At 40.0% G+C, this 21,250-nt stretch overlaps 2 protein-coding genes across 2 annotated transcripts in view; one reads left to right on the forward strand and one right to left on the reverse strand.

Moving 5' to 3' along the window:
• The window catches only part of LOC128740442 (dual specificity calcium/calmodulin-dependent 3',5'-cyclic nucleotide phosphodiesterase 1-like), a 167,462-nt gene extending 161,175 nt beyond the window's left edge, over positions 1-6,287 (forward strand). Inside the window, exons 7-8 of the mRNA XM_053835980.1 lie at positions 4,860-6,087; positions 6,175-6,287. Of these exons, the coding sequence (XP_053691955.1) occupies positions 4,860-6,087; positions 6,175-6,287 (1,341 nt within the window). The remainder of the gene's footprint in view (positions 1-4,859; positions 6,088-6,174) is intronic.
• Positions 430-16,468, reverse strand: LOC128741132 (mesoderm induction early response protein 1). Its single transcript, XM_053836726.1, has 6 exons — positions 16,204-16,468; positions 16,104-16,149; positions 2,377-2,722; positions 1,829-2,316; positions 1,509-1,770; positions 430-1,059 (listed from the first exon to the last, which is right to left on the reverse strand). Exons 3-6 carry the CDS (start codon positions 2,699-2,701, stop codon positions 1,019-1,021), a joined length of 1,116 nt encoding a protein of 371 aa, XP_053692701.1. The 5' UTR covers positions 2,702-2,722; positions 16,104-16,149; positions 16,204-16,468; the 3' UTR covers positions 430-1,018.
• Between the last annotated feature and the right edge of the window lie 4,782 nt (positions 16,469-21,250).

The raw sequence follows: 21,250 nt of genomic DNA on the forward strand, positions 1-21,250 counted from the left end.
TAGGATACTACACATGCGGAAAGGCGAAATAGCAAGGACAGTTTTTCGTGGCGTAAATTTTACAGCAGTGCATTGTTTTTGACTGAAAATTTGGAAATGGCATCGGTTAGAGGACCTTTCTTTTTCGCCACTTAAATTGCTATTTTATATTTATCGCCTCCGCACAGCTGTTCCAACGACATTCATAATTTAGTCAAACAAAGGAACGGATATAAAGCTTTTTTATAATAGTTTTTGCTGCACTTATTTTGAAAATTTAGGAACCAGCAGCCACCGTTCCAGATAGAAAGGTTATTTGAGCAATACTACCTTTTTGACAGAATCCTTTGGCTTTTGCACTAATGCGCTGCACTGCAATTAATTTGAGATTTTCGGATATAAAATATAACAACACAGCAAGTCGATTCGTAAATCTGTTTTATGGTTTGCGTTTATGCATGAGTAATTTTGATAATTTAGAAACACTTTAGATTACAGAGTTTCAATTTGTTTTCTACCGTCCGCTACTTTTGTTTCTCACTTGTTCTGGCTACGGTTACGAAAACCAAGAAGCAAAATAGATATTCCAGAAATTCTAATGCAACCTGCGCTCATTACACAACACATAAATCATATAAAAATGATTACTGAAACGGTACTTCCACTCAGTAACGACCTAAACAATAACGAATACTTCTCAGCTCGTAAAATATGTCAATAAAAGTGAATCACTTCCATAACTTAATAAGTTAAATACGGTACTTCTGCATAAAAGATTATCCGCTGGATACTTGTGCAGAATCATGCCGTCAGTTCTGCATCAAAAAGTTTGCATTTTTCCATTACCTCAGACTCGTTTTACTCCGGGAGGAGTAGGACCAACTTATGCGGTAGCTTTCTGTTTTGCCTGGCCTTTTTTTGTATCTCTTGAAATATTTGTGCTGTACTGTGAATGATGTAGTAAATACTAAGCTACTCCTTTCTTGCCTACCAGTAGTGCTGGTAGGACGGTTTCCAGCACCCGCGAGAGACCTAAGAGTCACAATGCAGACGAAGACTTCTTTGAAGATCCTGTACTTGCTGAATAACATATTTAAATGCATGTAAAATTTTGATTACGGTAGAGAAAGGAGAAAGAAGAGTAAGTTCATACAGTTTCATTTTGGACGGAATTAAACACGTGAACAGACACATAGTGTTAGGACAATTATGTACATTTAGACATCACGGCGAAGGTCCATCCATGGAGGTATTTTGTACATTCACGAAGTTGGTGATAAAATCACGTATCTGGTTTTTAGTTGAATCACCAATCTATTAGTGCCAACGGATCAACCTTCTCAAAAACGCACTATTATGAGGTGAGCGCAAAATGAATGATGATGGATATGGCTTTAGTTGAGTGCTTGCTCGGAAAGTGCGTTCTATGGAAAAACATGCTTCTAGGCGGTGTACAGAGATTTGCTGATTTTCATTTCACAGTGACTAGCATCGCCAGTAAGATTAATAGCTACCGCCATCGTACTCACCTTTTGAATCCATTAACCGGCTCCGCTTTGCCTCTGAAGTGCCACTGTACAGACTACCGAAGCCAGGCGACGAACTGCGATCTCCAAAACCGGTGCTGTTCTCTTGCTCTTCTAAAAAGCGATCCATATGATCCGTCAGCCCCGGATGCAGGTTGTACTTCTTCTTTTCCAGCCGAGCTTTGCTGGCAAACAGATCGTGCCGCTCGGTTTTCTTCCACAGATAGTAAAACTGCACTAGCTCTCCCACGGAACGAGTGCGCACCTGAAAGCATAAGAAATTTGATTATCAAAGCTTTTTTTACGCTTACAGTACTATCCACCTTTGACTGTTGAATCATGTGGAAATCTTTCCCGTGTATTCGCAATCCATTTTCAAAATTGCGACACTCTTCTTCGGACCAAATGCTCATTTGCTGCTCGGCTACGGGGACTGCATTTATTCGCTTCCTCCGTAGAGCTTCGTCGATGTTGTGCCCACACTGCTGCAGTAGGTACAGACCCTGTTCATCGTCTCGTAAATGTTTCCCCAGCGGAATGGAATACACACTGTTCGATTGGGGGGTTCCCGTATTGCTACTGGCTCCACTGGCAATTTTCAGCAAGTATTCCTCTATCAGATCTTCATTCAGTACCGTCGGATTCCAGAGAAGTTTGTCTTCGTTCTCGTAAGGCAATGCGTCATCGTACCGGCACAAACCTTCCGGTATTACCGCCTGAAAGTCGCTACCCACCATGATGGTCTTCTTAACCTCCTCGTCCGGAATGTAGTCGCCGTCCTCTTCGTCTTCGCTCTGTGCTTGTGCGTCAACTGGTTAAAGTAAAAAAAACAGCTTTATACATGTTTTAACGTTCCCTACCGAGCACCTACTTATCGGTGCGAACAACTGTCGCAGTTCCGAGTGTTCCTCGATTTCGTCCTCTTCGTCTTCTTCCTCTTCCTCGTAGAAGCCACCACCAGCCGATGCGACCTGTGTACTGGAATAACTACGGGCCCCATCCGTCGGATCCACACCGGTGCCCGTTTCGTCATCATCCTCATCGTCGTCATCCTCTTCCTCGTCCAGGGACGCCTTCGAAAGGGCTGCTTTCTGCTCGGTCTGGTAGAAGTTCTGCGCTTGCTGCTGCTGCTGTTGTTGTTGCTGTTGCGATTGCTGGCCCTGCTGCTGTTGTTGTTGTGATTCTTCGATGGGCATTCTGTTTCGAGATTCTGTGAACTACAGGGGAAATGGATGGTTAAAAGATTTTTTATAGAAACGTACCATATGCATTTTAGATGGTAATTTCCGTATCTGGCGATTAAATTTAAGAAGCTAAAACTGGTTGCGCTCTATCTCTATTCCTTTTATCCTGTACAGTTATTAAGGAGATATTTTATTATATTCCACCATTTTATTTTGAAGGGAGCGTGTGGTCTAAAAGGTAAGAGAGTAGTTTTGCCCTATTATTTTTGAGTTAAACCAGATTTTGTCAGAATCGGTATACACTCAAATCGCTTTTTACACGAAGAATATGTTCTGCGTATACTAAAACCGGGACAAAATAGGCGCATGAATACTAAATTTCGCGTAAAGAAGCGTAAATTTCAAAATTCGCTTAAATTCCGAGAGGATACGAAGGCAGCCTGATAGGCTTGAACTCTGCAGGTTACAGCCGTATTTTCAGATACTACTAAGGTTCGCTAGAAAAGAAATTTAGTTAATTTAGTCAAGTAAATTTTTAAATTGGCGTCAAAATAGTCGCTCAAAAATCCGAATACCGAGTACCGAATTCCAACAAGGAAACCTCTCTCTAGGGCAAGTTATAAGAGTGGTACTGGCTGGAGGAATGTAATGAAATCTTTTATTCATGGGTAAATTATATCTAATTCCACTCCCTGGTTCTAGGATGGAGGTTGGTGATGTAAAATAGCAAATTTTTTAATAGTATGTGTTCACTCAGGTTTCTGCTTTTGTTTTGAAATCTACTTTACCGACAATGAAGGGGATTGCCAAAACTAGTCGTACGAATGGTACTAACTCGAGGAGCATAATGAAGCCTCTTATCTAAAGGTAAATTATAAGTGGTTTCCGCACATCTTCTAGGAACCAAAGTGGTATCGACAAATACCAAACTCACTCTCCTGTAGCGAATGCTACAAGAGAACGAAGTGCAGAATACAGGAAAACCCCTGGACAATGGTTGAAAATACTGGTTCTAGCGATAATGTATACATCGAACGCCAAAATTCCGGCCAGAACATCCACGCCCAAATGTTTAATTTCATTTGAAGAATGCTTAAATGGCAATTCTGCGACATTTAAAGCTTTTCTAAGGCCTCTCCATAGGATCACTTGTGTTTCATCATCAAAGCCAAATTTCTTTCCCAGGAGCATCTTTTTGCTTCTACAAGTTGATTCAATAATACAATTTAACTAGTAACCATTGTTTGCCACTCCGGTGGAAAGTCGTTTAACAGAATTTCATTCGTGTCGTAAAACACAGATGTCATGCTCATGCCTTCTAACCAGGGTTTGAAAAGGGATCGCAAGTTGAATGTGACTGCCGTGAATGCGAACTTTCCGCATTCAAACTCCGCTTTTTGAACGATCATTTGACTGTTTTTCTTATCCAGTCAATCTGCCGCTTGCGCTGCTGCCGTCTGACAATTCATGCGGCATCTCAGCAAAAGCAAACAGTCAATCTCCCGTTTTGCTTTGCGCTTTGAGAATATAAACTGCAAACTGACTGGAAGCATACGGTGACGTATTTTTTCGTTTCTCTTTTTGTCTCCAAATCGGCTGCTCACAGTAATAGTTTGTCACCCGGACGTCGGACCGACGCAAGCAAAATATTCGTTTGTATTGGACGGAGTCCGACCGACTTCTTCCATGCACATGTAGTGGTTGTTTTTTTGTAGTATTGAATCATACGATTGTGCGGTTGCTTTTCGTTAGCGTGGTGATTGCCAGTCATTTGACTGTTTTGCAGTCATTCGCTGCTCCAAACGGTAAAGGCAACTTGATCGAAACGAAAATGTCAAAAAGCTTTAGAACACGTTCATTCTGTTGCGTGCAGTCGGCGTTTGACTGAGCAAACTGCCAGTTGTGTTATGCATAGCGTTCGTATTCTATGCATAGCGTTCGGCCTCTAAACGTTTAAAAACAGAGTTTTATAAACATTAAATTTGTTTTTATTCGCCGTTTAGAAAAATAAACGAAGCGTCATTTATAGTAGCCTTCAATATTCCAATTCGTACTGATTCGAATGTCATGTGTTAATGAGTCAGTACCAGTGCCAGCAGGCCTCCCGAACCTATGGATTCCTGTAATTACATAAAATAGTAACAACGTTTATTTTGTTTCTCTTTTCCAGTGCTTGGACGACTGGTCGTTCGATGTGTTTGCCCTGGCCGAAGCCGGCAACTGCCAGCCGGTGAAGTACCTCGGTTACGACCTGCTGAACCGGTACGGCACCATTCACAAGTTCAAGATACCGCCGGCCACACTGGAAACGTTCCTATCGCGCATCGAAGAAGGCTACTGCCGCTTCCGTAATCCGTACCACAACAATCTGCACGCGGCCGACGTTGCACAAACCGTACACCATATCCTCTGCCAGACGGGGATGATGCACTGGCTGACCGATCTGGAGATCTTCGCCACGTTGCTAGCGGCCTTAATACACGACTATGAGCACACGGGGACGACCAACAATTTCCACGTGATGTCTGGTTCGGACACAGCGATGCTGTATAATGACCGTGCCGTGTTAGAGAACCATCACATCAGTGCGGCGTTTCGGGTGCTGAAAGAGGACGACTGCAACGTACTGCAGAATCTCTCGAAAGAGGAATATCGCGAGTTGCGGTCGCTGATCATTGACATGGTACTAGCGACCGATATGTCCTTCCACTTTCAGCAGCTGAAAAACATGCGCAACCTGCTCACGCTGGCCGAGCCGCAGGTGGACAAGTCCAAGGCGCTCTCGCTGGTTTTGCACTGTTGTGATATTTCTCATCCGGCCAAACGCTGGGACATCCATCACAAGTGGACGATGCTACTGCTCGAGGAGTTCTTCCGGCAGGGCGATCTCGAGCAGGAACTCGGGCTCCCCTTCAGTCCACTGTGCGATCGTAACAACACGCTGGTGGCAGAATCACAGATCGGTTTTATCGAATTTATCGTCGAGCCAAGCATGGCTGTGTGTGCCGATATGTTAGAAATAGTCTTAGCACCGATAGCACCAATCGCAATGAATAGTAGTAATAGCAAAAACAACAATAACAATAATACTAGCATTAAAGGAAGTAATACTCTAAGTGTACCAAGCAACAACAACAACAATAACAACAACAACAGCAGCAGCACTAGTAATCACGTGAATGCAAGCAATGAAGCAATAAGCACTGGTGGCGGTGGAACAGGAGGAGGAAGCGATAGTGGTACGGCAGGTGGAGGTACCGCCATCGAACCGGCCGACAAGCCAAAAGCGAAACAGGATGTTAAAAATGGAGCAAAGCCAGATCGATTCGAAATCAAGAAACCGTGGATCACCTGTCTGGCAGAGAACAAAAAAATCTGGAAAGAGCAGGCCCAGAGAGGTAAGTTTCAAGCGGACAGGAAATTCACCTTACTCTAAGTTAGAAAATCATAAATCATTAAAAAATGCTTTCAATTTTATTTTCCAGATGCCGAAGCTCGTGCTGCTGCTGCGGAAGCTGCGGCAAATGCTAGCCTGGAGGATACGACGGCAGACGGTAACGACCCAAATGCAGCCCAGGAGGCCACCCAGGAGGAGTAATTTGTTTTGTGGATCAACCGCTCTTTACTACCGTATACCTACAAAAGTGAGGCATACCTATTTCTATAGAGACCAGACCAGCAAAAGCAGACTACCTAAAAGAAAATTTAAACAAAAAAAATATTATAGCAAATTAGCAAAACCAACCACAGCAACCAGTAGTACTTTTGATGGTATTTTTGTGCGCGAGAGAATCAAAAGACAGTGCAAATGGGAACACTGTTTACTATGCGTAGAGAAGTAGCAAAAAAACAAAAAAAAAGATAGCGTAGTTTAAACTTAGATTATAGACCACCAGAAAGAGGAAAACTAAAATCCCAACTTGCATGACTTATATTGCAATCAATGTTACTAGGAGAAAAAAAACAATCTTTCTAAAAATCTAACAAGGCAAAGGAACACAACATTGGGATAGTATTTACAATCTCTATGCATACAGATACCCTCTAATGAAATGCACGTAAAAGTAAGTTATAAGGCAGAGCCATGCTGGCACCCATTGACAATTGGATAGAAAAATATGCTGTAAGGAATCTATTTTGAAAATTATAACGTCTAGATCTGCATCGTACAGAACAATAGCAAATGGATTTCTTTTAATTTGGAACAGCCTCTTCCGTTCGAACCAAGATGAATAAAGTTCCGAGAAAGAAAAGGACGCAGTTGAAACTGAAACTAAAGAAGTCTCTCTATATACAATCATAGATTAATCTAAATAATAATTATTTAGTTTTCCAATCTTTTGCGTATACGTAGGTAATACACCCACACACCGAGTAAAGAACCAAGAAAAGTAGAATAAAATAGGCTTCTGCCGGAAACACGCGCAGAAACAGATTAAATCCGAACTACTGTATAGTAACAGCTTGCCGAAATGGTTGCATTATAATTTCCCGTGAACCCACGCGCAAAAACGCACCATCCCTCCGCCTGTAATTCTGACTCCCGGTTCCTCGTTTGAAGAAGCATAATTGAAAATGGGTGAGACCATTCGGTTGCATCTGAGCTGCGGGCTGCGGCGTCTGTCCGAACGCCACGAGTGAACTTTCCCGTTTGGGCCGTTTACCGAAGGCCGGCATTTAGTCGGAGGCTTACCAACCAGCTTGAATTCTAATTAGTGATCGTGAAGCCAAACTTGTGGAGCGCGATGCAATATCGTTTTTTGGTTGCACCTACTCAAATGCACTACACTGGAAACTTAAAATCCATCCAAGCATCGCCCCAGTTCGGGTTGGTTCGGACGGACGATAAGAAGATTACACGTGTTTCAAGCGAAAAAAGTTATTACCTTCGAGTGAAACAGTTGAAAAAGTGGTAAATGGTTTTGTTCGTTCAGGATCCATGTAGCTTCGCTAGCCGGTTGAATTCGGAAAAGGGAAAGCCATTCACAGGTGGCTGCAATAGGGAATCGATACTGAAAAGAATCATGGAAGCGGAAGAGTTAATGTTTCAAAGAAATAATAGTTGATTGCGAAAATATTTTCCCGAACAGAGCTGAGCGAAAATTCAATCCAAAACTCTGCACTACCGCACTAGGGCCGTGCCAAAGTTTATCCGATACGGTTGGTGTTTGTTGAGAATGTCACAGCATAAACTTTGGCGAAAAAGTCAAAAGTTCGGCGAAAAAGTCAAGAGTGAATTGCAACCGGTAATTTCGTTTCAAGTTTCCGAATGAATGTCACCGGAAGTAATTGGTTGACAAAATGGAATAAAAATAACAAAAAGTTTTGTTGGTTGTTTTTTCCGGAATTGTGTTTTGAAATTTCACCAAACACGAGAGGAAGATACTATAAAATGGAACTTCCTATTGCATTCGCAAATAAAGTACAGCATTTGTTGTGGACGTTTTACAGAAAACAAACTAACGCACAGAGAAATTTTCTAAAACCAAACTCAAAAACTAACGAACAGTACTTAAATATAGGTAATCTGATCATTCAAAACTTGATCCATGGCAGAAAAAAATCGGATTTAAGGTCGGAGCACAAGTTTCACTTTGAGTCAAGACCAACTATTTAATAGTTTCGAATTTTTGTAGACGGAATTGACCATTGATAATTCATAGAGATTTGACGATTAAAATTTGTAAAAAATATAAAATAGTAGGAACACGTATAACCAGGAGGAGCATATCACAACTTTCGACTACATCTAGTATTATTTACAAATGTGGGCTGTAAATTCCTTCGACTAACATTAAGTTGCCACAGTGTTCTATTAGGTGTCCTGACATGGCATCATTTGTAACATAATGGTCCACTCATTAAAGCTTCTTCAATTCAAGATGTATCCGTTTCCCAATGGTAAAAACTTAAATTTTTTAGTCATTTCGAGTTCACGAGTTGTTTTCAAATTATGCCTAACATTAAACAAGTTAGAGCAAAAAGTTAGTCTCAGTTGCATTTTTCGCGCTTCTTTTTCAAAGCTGAAAAAACGACTGAAAAGATTAAATCATGATAAAATGTTACTAGGAAAGCGAGCAACGCAAGGAAACACTATATATTCTTAACATTTTCCTCGAATCAAATTGATCTATAGAGTAAAGAAAAAAAACACTTCATATACACAAGCATCTGTGCGAAAAGAAAAAGAAAAATAATAAAAAAAATTATATCTAAATCCGCCCTATTAACCGCTGCAAGCATGTTCTATTTATAAACGAAAAAACAAAAGAAGAAGGAACGAAATAAAAGCTGTGCTTTTGTACATAGGAAGAAAAATAAAACTTTTTCGCCCCCTCCAGTTGAAGCAGGAGTGAAAGAGAATGAGAGAGAAACACAACAGTAACTCATCTACGATTCAACAACACCTTCTTGTTATCTATTTTTCCCAAAAATCTCTCTCTATATATACATACATATAAATATATCGGTAAAGAAGACCATTTTATACTCGAAATAACTGACACACTGTGTATTGGCAAGCTCAAGCTAATGGCCTCCACTACATGCATTTATCCAGGCTATAACTAAGTAAACTTAACAAATTCGAAACTATAATGACATTTTTCCTTTTTTTTAGAGAAAAAAAATAATAGAAATCACTCTTAACGCATTGCTAAATAAAATGAAATAATCACATACACAGACTCACTCACTCACTCACTCACTTACACACATATAGGACACACACACCCACAATCTAGAACAAATTTGCATAGTTTTTTTCCACACCGATTCGAATGGCGCGCAGTAAAATCGACTTTAATTTGCACAAAGTGTTTAGCCAAGCATGTAGTTCTCTAGTAGTCAGAATAACAAACAAAGCAAACAAACAAACAAACAAACAAAAAAAGAAAATTCTATCTAGTTGAGTTTTTGTTTTCAGTTGGAGATCGTAATTTATAATTGAATGATAAGCAAAAACAATAAAGAAAAATAAAGATAGTACTAAATGGTGTAAACAAACTGCAGTGGAGTTTTATTTCGCTAAAGCACAACCACAGATGTGGGTATGGGATGAAAACTGAGTATATTCAATGATTAGAAAATTCGCCGCTTGAATATTTACATCGAACGCTTGCAAACATGTGCAGCAAACCATGCGGTTATGAACATCGACGATGACAATAGCCGCTCAACAAAAGTCCAAAGTTTTCTCACTCATTGTAATCAAAACGCAAGTTTTTGCTTTATCACAATGAGCAGAACAGTTGTGAAATTCATCCATACAAAGAGAAAGAGATCAAAAATCAAAGAGAAGCACTTTTCTCATTGTGTTCTTTAAAGGAGAGAGGCTCTCAGAGAGATTTTCGATTTTATGCTCAGCAGCTGCTGTAGATGCAGGGTTAAAAACGCAACAAAAAGATCCGTGTCGAAAAGCAGTGACTCCAAAATCGATTGTTATCACATGCATTATTCGATGCATCGATATATTTAAAGTGTTAACATTTTGTTGCACATCACTGAGCCGATTGCACAGTGTGCTATATTTTGAAGATAGTGAAGGCAAAACAAAATAGAGAAGAACACATCGCATTAAAACTGAGCAAAGCGCAAATATTCCTATTCTCTATTTTTCTCTAAGGAAGAATCACCCTTGGTTTGGAGAGTAAACCCGAAAAAGCTAGCCCAATTAAGTTAATTTAAACTTTTAACCAAATTTTTAAAATCTTAAAATTTTTTATGTTGTTGATTGTTTTTTTTGCGCAAAAAGTATAGGTAGTAAACTGAAAACAAATATGTTGTAATCAAAAAAGTGGACTTGTAAACATAAGAAAATTACCGTAATGAATTCATTTTATTTGGAACCGTCTTAATATTGCCAACATCTATACTGCTTTATAGTTCACAGTCATGAGTTGTGCATGAGGACACGCACGACTGCAAAACAACTGTCCTGTACTCTAATAATCAGCTGCGAAATCTATCGATAAAGAAGCGTCAAGTCTTAGAAAGGACGTTTATTCGCAGGGCTTTGCTTTGCTTACGATTTAAAGTGAACTTTCTATTACGATCCTGTGTTATCTGGGACGATGTTGGTCTAACAAGCTAGTCATCATATGTTCGAATCTCAGCTGAGAAATGCTGTTAGAGTCAATTGGATCATAGCACTAGCCTCGTAATTGTCCTGCTCTCTAAAGGCTGGCTGCAAAGGCTGTTACTTTTCGGTGAATATCAGCGTCAACAATTTTTTTGAAAATCAAGTTGCCTAATTTTCTCTAACTTTAATTTCTTGCTTTTGATTTTTGGAAAATTTGTTGCCATAAACCCGGTATTATTACTAGACCATTACAAATTATTAGACCATTACAAATATTTAAAAAGTTTTTGTCCCTTCGGTGTTGGGCCACTGAAGGGGGGGGCCGAAAAAAAAACAAAGAGAATTTTTTATTCGAGCAAAAAAAATGGATTTTAGGCATTTTTATTTATAGTTTAAACGTGAACCAAATCTATTCTTGCTTTTAATATATACGTTGTTATTTTCCATGCAAAAATCTACAAAAAAAAGACAAAAACGAAAGAAAATTTTTTTGGCCGATTTTCGGAAATTCCGCTATTTGAATTTCCGTTTCTATTTCATGCTACAAGCGTTAACTCGTACACCAATATTTCAAGCTTTTAAGGCTATAGAGCCCACATACAACTGATTTTATAAAAAAAATTTAACTTATATCCTACAAATTATTTTTTTGCTTGCCCCCCTATTTTTCAAGCCAACTTCTAAGGGGGGGGGGGGTGACAAAAACGTTAAAAATGATTTTCAATGGCAAAAATGATAAGGTGCAAAAAGAAAACGCTGCATTGTGGCTGACTGTGAGAGTGATAGCTTTCAATGTGGGAGAAACAGACTCGGGCCTATACGTTTTTAAGAAAGAATTGAGAGAACTGAGGTGGAATCATCGGAAAATGTTTAAGAACATATTCGGGAACAATTTAAATATTTGCTAAAATTTATTTTGTTAACTATTGTCAACTGCTGAGCAAAGTTTAGTCATTCTTTAGTAATTTGCCTTAAGATAGACAGGAAAGATATAGACATAGATATGCTTCTGTAAATACGAACTATTATTGTAAATATATATTTATTAAAAAAAAAATGGCCTTATTACCGAACTAAAAAAAATTGGAATCGCCAAAAGAAGCAAAACCTTAGGCTAAAGGTCTTTCTAAGACTTGACCCTTCTTTATCAACAGGCTTCGCAGCCGGCTGTTAAAGTACAGCACAATTACGGGGCTAGTGCAACGATTCTACTGACTCTTTCTAGCAGCACCGCCAAGCCAAGATTCGAACATACGACGACTGGCTTGTTAGACCAGTCTCAAAATCACCAATTTTCACCAGAAAATTCCAATGGAAATTTTTCTTCTTGGACATGGCTAGTTTTAAAAATCAATAACTGAACCAAGTCAGCGTTTAACAAATTTTATAACATATATTTTTTGTGCGAAAAAGTAAGTGAAATCTTCCCAGTAATCCAAGATAAATATTGTCTGGAAGAAGTTTGTCACAACATTTTCTACAGTGGAAGCAGCCTTTACAGAAAAGCTATGTTCAGCTTCATAATACTTCTTGGAGAACTATGTTTCATCACATTTTTGGGTAGCTTTGATGTCAGCACCACCTTTGGAACATCCCGCTCCAAAGTGGCGAAGCATCCACTGTGACATTTACTGTTTTCCGCTCCACGGAAACCACCGTAGGCCCGCATTCCAGCGATTCAGCAATTCAGCGATTGTCTTCCAGCTGGCATTGTTAAACTCGCTCGTCCACTGTCCGTCCGAGTAGCATACGCTGTATACTTCCTTTTTCGGAATCCGAACTAACCTATTGAGGATAATCGTCTTTAAGAGTTCGAAATGCTGGATCCCCCGAAAGCTATCCGACTTGAAAACAACTTTAGCTTCTAAATCTTCCACCGTCGTACGACCTTTGATCTTCGTCATAATGTTGCAAATCGAGCGAGAAGCAAACGATGCTTACTCGCATTCAACGCTTACTCCACCGACGCAAGCTTACGATGAACAACCGCCGTTGCTATGTGCAGACATTTTGCTTCTCGTGAACACACAGCATTGTAGCGTCTTGCTGCATAGCCTGCTCATAAGGCAAACGACCCATGAGCAGCCAGCAGAGTTTGCATTACAAAAGTTCTTTTCTTCTTCATCTTACGCCCTCGATTCTACACGCGAGCCCTTAGTATGAGCGAGTGATTACCCAACAAACATTTTTATTTAGGAGTAGCTTTTTCAACTATTGTACAGCTAAAACTAATGGAACCAGCGCTTAATAAGCTGCTATACAACAAAAATGTTCCTTGGGTAGTATCAGCTGCTCGGGCTGCAAATGACGAGCGAGAGTGACGACCGCGGCTGTTAGCTAAAGCATACTCGCAAAAACTCGTCGCAGTGCATGAGTAAATAAGAGCGAGAGTCCGAAAGAGATGCTTATTGCGGCATGTCCATTAGAACGAGTACACCTGTGTGAGAAAATTAGAACACATGAATGTGGGCTTTACAACACAAATCGTTGTTTTTGCTCTGTTGAAGGGGCCTTAAGAGCCCCCTCTGATCTAAAAGAAATAAAACGAAGAATGATTTAAACTTCCCACCGACCTTAACGGTGGTCAAAATTAAAGGCTCCATATATTTTCTCAAAACAAAAAGGTTTCATTCCTTAATTCCAAAGAGGAGAGAGCCCTCTCCTACTATGCTTAGTGAGTGCCACCTGCGACATTCCCGCTGTCCAATTCTGGCGAATGCTAATTTCCACTCCGCATGCGAGTTCGCTTGTCCGTTCGCTCTCGCAAGAGTTCATTTCGCATGCCTCACATGCGTTGATAAAAAAATTCATAAACACAGTTAGATTATATGGAGCGTGTCGCTCGCATTTTCTGTACTTAATCTGCGCAGGCAACCCTTAGACGTCAAAGCGGCTAGCGATAGCGACAAAGTCGGCCAAATCGCCCAGCTCAGTGCGAATTGTATATGTTTGTTTTTCCGGGCACACAAGGCATACGAAACAGAAACAGTTTTGATATGCATTTTATGCGGCCTTAATTGCACACAGTAACCATTCTTAGTAGTGTTATTTTAAGCCGATGTTGAGCGTTCTACTTTTTCCTAATCAACACGGTTCATTTAATTTAACTTGGCCTGACTTATCCGGGATTTCATCCTCCGGATTCAGGCAAGATTCGCGTAATTAGGATGAGTAGCGGGCAGGGTCGCTACACTGTTTTACCTCCCATTTCAATGCAACCCTGGCTGGCCCTAAACGAACGCACGAAGGTTATTGAGAAGACAACTTGCACGAAGGTTGCTGAGCGTCTCGTTCCGCCAATAAACTAAGCGTCGATTGCTCCTCGGATCCAGTTTCCTCGGCATGGTTTTCTTACATGCCCTTATCAGGAATATCTTAACGAAGAGATCCTTGTCAAAGGTAGTCATTCGTCGTCAAGGGTGCTCCCTAGCTGTAAGCGAGCAAATAGTTGTGGGTTCGAATCTCAGTAGAATCAAGGCCATTCAAAGTCAAGCAACCTAAGCAAGGGTAATTCTTATGCGCCCTTCATGCATAATTCGACGTTTCATCCTCCTGACAGTACAACATAGCCCTCGTTAGGGACTGTTATAACTGGAGATAGTACTGGCTTCGAAAAACGAGTCGGTATAGTCAAACAAGCCCAAAAAATTGTGCCGAATGTGTGATGGATTACCAACGATTGAAAGTTAACGGTTTGAAAGACTCCTTTTTCATTTGCAACCAATTTCTTCGAATAGGAATAAATTTCGTGTTTGCTTCGATATAACCTAACGAAGACAAGAATAAAGTTGCTTTATATCGGGGTATTACTCCCACTTGGCAAGATTACGTCGTCAAATTTGCACTGTGGCTTCAGTGAACTTCTCAGTTCCTCTTCTATCGTAATTTCGTTAAGATATTTGCACTCAACCTCGATTGCTTGGCGAAGGAGTTTCTTGAATGCTACGTCCATGACCAAGGGATCCTCTTGCAGCTTGCAGGCTGCATTTCTGGCTTTAGGTCGCATACGCCATGCAAAAGGGTTGATTATGCGACCTTCTGAAAACTAAAGCTAGATTTCTCCCTTTTGGATGCACCTAGCCCTCATCACTTTTTCACCGGATTCCGTCAACCGCTGGTCTAACGTCGTACATATATTCGAATTTCGGCTGGGAGAGGCTGGTAGAGTCAATAGGATCATATCACTAGCCCAGTATTGTCTTGTACTGTAAAGTCAGCTGTTAGTCTTATAAAAAACAGGGAAAGTTTCGATAACGGCTTTTTTGCTGGCCATTTGTCTTTTGACTGTACGCCATCCGCCATCCTTTTGCTTTTCTTTACTGGATGTTTCGCTCTTCCTTTATTCGAAGGTGGATGGAAATCCGGAGATCCTCTCAACGTCTCCGGTACATCAACAACACTCTTGTTCGTAATTTCGCCTAGTGTATTTTCAGCATAGTTCTATCCCTAAGATAATTCTGCACGCCTTCAACGGCTTCCGTAATGGCTCGGCGCTAAGGTCAACTTTCGGTTTAATCTCAATGATTCCACCTCGAGGTATGGTATCACCTGCTAGCTTTGGATTGACGTAAGCATCTAATTCAGCACTGTGGTACTAAACCCTGCTGTTCACTCTTCCAGAGACTTGCTGGTATTGCTAGTATTTGACAGAGTCACCGTTAGTAGTGATCACTACAGCTCTTTCCACTCCTGCAAGTATGTTTGCCACTCCTGTTTTAAATCTTTGTTTAAAAGCTGGCAAATTATGTCAGTAATCTTGGAAAAATATTATCTGGAAACATTCCCGCAAAATTTAATCCCGGAAATCTACGACAGTGGAAGAAAAGTCGGAAAAAACCATCTGTATGCCAACTTAAAGAATTTTTCAAAAATATTTTTTTTGTTCGTTTATGAATCTATCAACCAAATTTTTTTTTGACAAATTCCGGAATGCATCCCAATTTTGTCATGCCGATAAGCTCTAACAAGTAAAAAAATCAGATTCTTGGCAGCGCCGTGGCGTGCCATTGGTCAGACTGGCCCCTCAAAGGGCACTAGCAAAAAGGAGTGCCTAAAAGGGCATAAACTTCTTCAAGGCACTGGCAATAAGTACCTATAGCGTCGCTATAATTAAGGGGAATCATAGACCCAGAATAACCCAGGAGTACTCCATGTACAATTACATTATTTTTAATTCTAATGCGAATGTTAATATTGGAGAAAAAAGTGAGACGAGAAGCAAAGAGGCGCTAAATCGGGTCTTTACCAAGCACACCAGAACAACACGCTACGGTTCTGACTCTTGATCAGCCTGTTCCTTATATTCGTTTGGATAAGTAGTACCAACTTACTTACCTTACATAGAGAGCCAAAAATCGAAACTCGGCCAATGTTGGTCGTCCTGAAATGAGGATTATTATAGCGTATATCGAAACAAAACTGCATGCTTATTTACCGATTATCGCCAGCAGTAATGTTGTTTTTAGATGTTTTGTTTATCACGAACACGACGCTCGCAATCTCTGTACACTCTGAAAACCAATTATTTGTGCCACAGCCTAGTTAGGCAATAAAAGAAAATAAATTCTCTGCACGAATCCGCACCCTGATTTCCGGTTCACTCAACAGGAAAATTTCATCACTAAAAAGCTTTCAGATACGAAATAAACACTGTGCCATTGTTGTACACCACAAATATTCTACAAAAAATCTTTTCGACAGCAAGAGTTTTCAAAAACCTGGCATAAAATTAAAAATGTAAACAGAAACCAAATTTTTTGCCTCTCAGTTCACTCTGTTGTATGTGCTACTGTCAAAAATAAGTGGCGCTCGCGTCCGTGATTTGACAATTCGTGTGAGGGGTTCGCAAAATTTCTCAATTTAATCAGAGATATACACTGAACCAAGTATTGAAGTAAAAGTTATTTGAATATAGGGAAGGCAAGATGGGCAAGATGGGAAAGAAGGGCAAGATGGAAAAAGAAGTCAAACTCATAAGTTGATTAAACTAAAAGCCACTCTAGTGTCAGATTAACAACGCAAAATGCGGTTTGTTTCATTAAATGATTATCACAGTAGTCTAAATAGTCATAAAAAGGACAATATTGCCCCTTTTATGACTATTTAGACTACTGTGATAATCATTTAATGCAACGTACCGCATTTTGCACTGTTAATCTGACACTAGAGTGGTTTTTAGTTTGATCTACTAATGATTTTGACTTCTCTCCCTTCTTTCCCTTCTTTCCCTTCTTTTTCACTTCATTTTCTTTGAGCGAAATCGTGTGCGAGATTCGACTGTGATAATCGTGTAAATCAGGGTAGTCTAAATAGGGGCAAATGTCGCAATATTACATGTCCAGCTTTCCACGAGCGATAATGGCAGATATTGAGCACAAGTGGGCACAATCTTTTGACATTCATTAGAAGAGCGTCGAGTTCGCCCTGACAGAGTTACTATGAATACATTCACGATTGTTTGTTGTTCGAATGTAAAAATGTAAACATTGTTCAATTTTGCAGATCAGCTAAAGAGGAACATAATTGAACGGACAAGTTTTACGGATTGAGGCTTCGAAGTTTTCGCAAACTTCAGGAAGAATGTCCAAATACGCAACGCAAAGTTTCTTATCAAGTAAAGACGCTGTTCGAGAGCAAACTTAACAGCGGCTCGACCAACATGAAGTTAATGTTTGCGTTAATGTGTAATGTTTTGAATGTTTAATTCTCACGATTGTGAAAAAGTATTCTGAGCCAGTGCCTTCACCAAATTATGGCCGCAGACCACTATAAAAGTTTGAATCCGTTTAGTTATGTTCCACTTCAGCTGATCTGCAAAATTAAACAATGTTTACATTGCTACACTCGAACAACAAACAATCATGGATGTTTCCATAGTAACTCCATCAGGGCGAACTCGACGCTCCTCCAATGAATGTCAAAAGATTGTGCCCACTTGTGCTCAATATCCGCAATTATCGCTCATGGAAAGCTGGATGTATTTATTGTCAATTGCAAGGAAAATTGTACCATCCAAAGTGCGATATCGCTCATAAAAGTGCTATTTTGCATTAAATGGTTTCGGTATCTTCGGCGCACTTTTTTGTTATCTTCCAAGCAATAAGTGCGCCGAAGATACCGAAATGATTTAATGCAAAACAGCACTTTTATGAGCGATATCGCACTTTGGATGGTACAATATTCCTTGCAATCTATACCTATAAAGAAGGATTTCTGTCTGTCTGTCTGTCTGTCTGTCTGTCTGTCTGTCTGTCTGTCTGTCTGTCTGTCTGTCTGTCTGTCCTGTGTTCCTTATAGAATCAAAAACTACTGAACCAATCGGCATGAAAATTTGCATGTAGAGGTTTTTGGGGCCAGGAAAGGTTTTAGTGATGGTTAGAGACCCCTCCCCCCACTAAGAGGGGGGGCTCCCATACAAATGAAACACAAATTTCTGCATAACTCGAGAACTAATCAAGCAAATAGAACCAAATTTGGCATGTGGGTGTTTTCGGTGACAAGAATTTATTCTAGGGTAATTTGAGACCCCTCCCCTCTTTATAAGGGGAATTATAACTCCTCTCCCCTTTAAGAGGGGGGGTTTCCATACACATTTCCTCATAACTCGAGAACTAATCAAGCAAATGGAACCAAATATGGCATGTGAAAGTTTTCGAGGGCAAGAAAATTTTCTATGTTGAATTAGGACCCCTCCTCACTTTAAGAGGGGGGGCTCCTGTACAAATGAAATACCAATTTCCTCATAACTCGAGAACTAATCAAGCAAATGGAACCAAATTTGGCATGTGTGTGTTTTTGGAGACAAATTTTTTTTCTATGATGAATTGGGACCCCTCCCCACTTTAAGTGAGGGGGGGGGGGGCTCCTATACAAACGAAATACAAATTTCCTTATAACTCGAGAGCTAATCCAGCAAATGGAACCAAATTTGGCATGTAGGTGTTTTTGGTGGCAAGAATTTTTTCTATGATGAATAAGAACCTCTCCCCACTTTAGGAGGGGGGACTCCTATACAAATGAAATACAAATTTCCTCATAACTCGAGAACTAATCAAGCAAATAGAACCAAATTTGGCATGTGGGTGTTTTCGGTGACAAGAATTTATTCTATGGTAAATTGAGACCCCTCCCTCTTTATAAGGGGAATTGTAACTCCTCTCCCCTTTAAGAGGGGGGGCTTCCATACAAATTTCCTCATAACTCGAGAACTAATCAAGCAAATGGAACCAAATTTGGCATGTGAAGGTTTTCGAGGGCAGGAAAATTTTCTACGGTGAATTAGGACCCCTCCCCACTCTAAGAAGGGGAGCTCCTGTACAAATGAAATACAAATTTCCTCCTAACTCAAGAACTAATCAAGCAAATAGAACAACATTTGGCATGTGGGTGTTTTTTTGGTGACAAGAATTTATTCTATGGTGAATTGAGACCCCTCCCCTCTTTGTAAGAGGAATTATAACTCCTCTCCCCTTTAAGAGGGGGGGCTTCCATACAAATTTCCTCATAACTCGAGAACTAATCAAGCAAATGCAACCAAATTTGGCATGTGAAGGTTTTCGAGAGCAAGAAAATTTTCTATGGTGAATTAGGACCCCTCCCCACTTTAAGAGGAGGGGCTCCTGTACAAATGAAATACAAATTTCCTCATAACTCGAGAACTAATCAAGCGAATTGAACCAAATTTGGCATATGTGTGTTTTTGGAGACAATTTTTTTTTCAATGATGAATTGGGACCCCTCCCCACTTTAGGAGGGGGGTCCTATACAAACGAAATACAAATTTCCTCATAACTCGAGAACTAATCCAGCAAATGGAACCAAATTTGGCGTGTAGGTGTTTTTGGAGGCAAGAATTTTTTCTGTGATGAATTAGGACCTCTTCCCACATTAGGAGGGGGGGCTCCAATACAAATGAAATACAAATTTCCCCATAACTCGAGAACTAATCAAGCAAATAGAACCAAATTCGGCATGTGGAGGTTTTTGGAGGCAAAAATATTTTCTACGGTGAATTAGGATCCTTCCACACTTCAAGAGGGGGGGCTTCTACACAAATGAAATACAAATTTCCTCATAATTCGAGAACTAATCAAGCAAATGGAACCATATTTGGCATGTGGGTGTTTTTGGAGGCAACCATTTTTCCCATTATGAATTAGGACTTCTTACCTTTTTAGGAGGGAGGGGGCTCCCATTCAAACGAAATACAAATTTGCTCATAACTTTAGAACTAATCAAGCAAATGGAACCAAATTTAGCATGTAGGAGATTTTTGAGTCTTGAATTTATTTTCTGATAGTTAGAGACCTCTCACCCCTGTGGTAGGGGGATATGAACTCTCATACAAATAAAACAGAAATTTTTGCGAAACTCAAAAACTAATCCAACTCGAGAAATTCGAGACTCTTCCATAAAACATTAATCAATAACAAGACCACAAAAACTATCTATAGTAACACTAGATCATTCAGGACGAGCCGGTCGCGAGTGTTGCCGGTGACCCGCCGTCGGAAGCGCCGCCCACTGGGGGGCTTGCAAAACTCGAGATAGTGACAAAGATCATCCGAGATTCATGATTTATGTACAACACAGGTTAATTTGTGGCAATACGAAGTTTGTCGGGTCAGCTAGTTGACAATATATAGTAGAAAGGCAAAAAGGTTACATTAGCTAGGGTTCATGATATTGCCCCTTTTATGATTATTTAGACTACTGTGATAATCATTTAATGCAACGTAGCGCATTTTGCACTCTCAAACTGACACTAGAGTGGCTTTTAGTTTGATATACTAATGAGTTTGACTTCTTTTTCCTTTTTCCCCTTCTTTTTCACTTCATTTTCTTTGAGCGAAATCGTGTGCGAGATTCGACTGGTATAATCGTGTAAATCGGGGTAGTCTAAATCAGGGATGCCAGGTGATTTTTTGAAAAGTCTTCACAAATCAAGAAAAATGTCTTCATTTGTCTTCTTCCGGCTTTCCAGATTTTTTACCCATTTGAATTGCATGGTGAAGACATGTCTTCAAGTGAAGACATTTCAAAATAAAAGTCTTCTTTGTATAACAAAAATGTCTTCAATATGAAGACATGTCTTCACTTCTGGCATCTCTGGTCTAAATAGGGGCAAATGTCGCAATAGACCAAATCATCATACCGTCAATTGACAGATAGTGGCGCCCTTGTTTACATTTTGGAAAACTTTCTTTTCCGTTTATAGGGAATGTAGCGTGTATTTTAACATTTTACAGGCATAATGGCTTTTAAATTTAGTCCCAATGCTGTTTAAACTCGACTTAAACAACAAACTTGCCGTTTAAACAGCTGAAACTTTTTTGGATTCTACGGTCTGTTTGTAAACAAGGGCGCCAGTATCTGCCAGATGACGTCATCTTGATTTGGTCTATACCTATACACACCTTTTTATTCCTCATTGGGCGTAACCACGCAATACGCGTCAAATGACAGTAACTGACATCAATCAA

This window comes from Sabethes cyaneus, chromosome 3 (assembly GCF_943734655.1).
Source record: "Sabethes cyaneus chromosome 3, idSabCyanKW18_F2, whole genome shotgun sequence".
Classification (NCBI taxonomy): domain Eukaryota; kingdom Metazoa; phylum Arthropoda; class Insecta; order Diptera; family Culicidae; genus Sabethes; species Sabethes cyaneus.

Excerpts from the sequence above, each read along its gene's own strand:
- LOC128741132 (XM_053836726.1), bottom strand. The coding sequence starts at position 2,701 with ATGCCCATCGAAGAATCACAACAACAACAGCAGCAGGGCCAGCAATCG. Across the intron at positions 2,317-2,376 it reads ACAGTTGTTCGCACCGATAA|TTGACGCACAAGCACAGAGC; the intron begins GTAGGTGCTCGG and ends TACTTTAACCAG. Across the intron at positions 1,771-1,828 it reads ACATGATTCAACAGTCAAAG|GTGCGCACTCGTTCCGTGGG; the intron begins GTGGATAGTACT and ends TTATGCTTTCAG.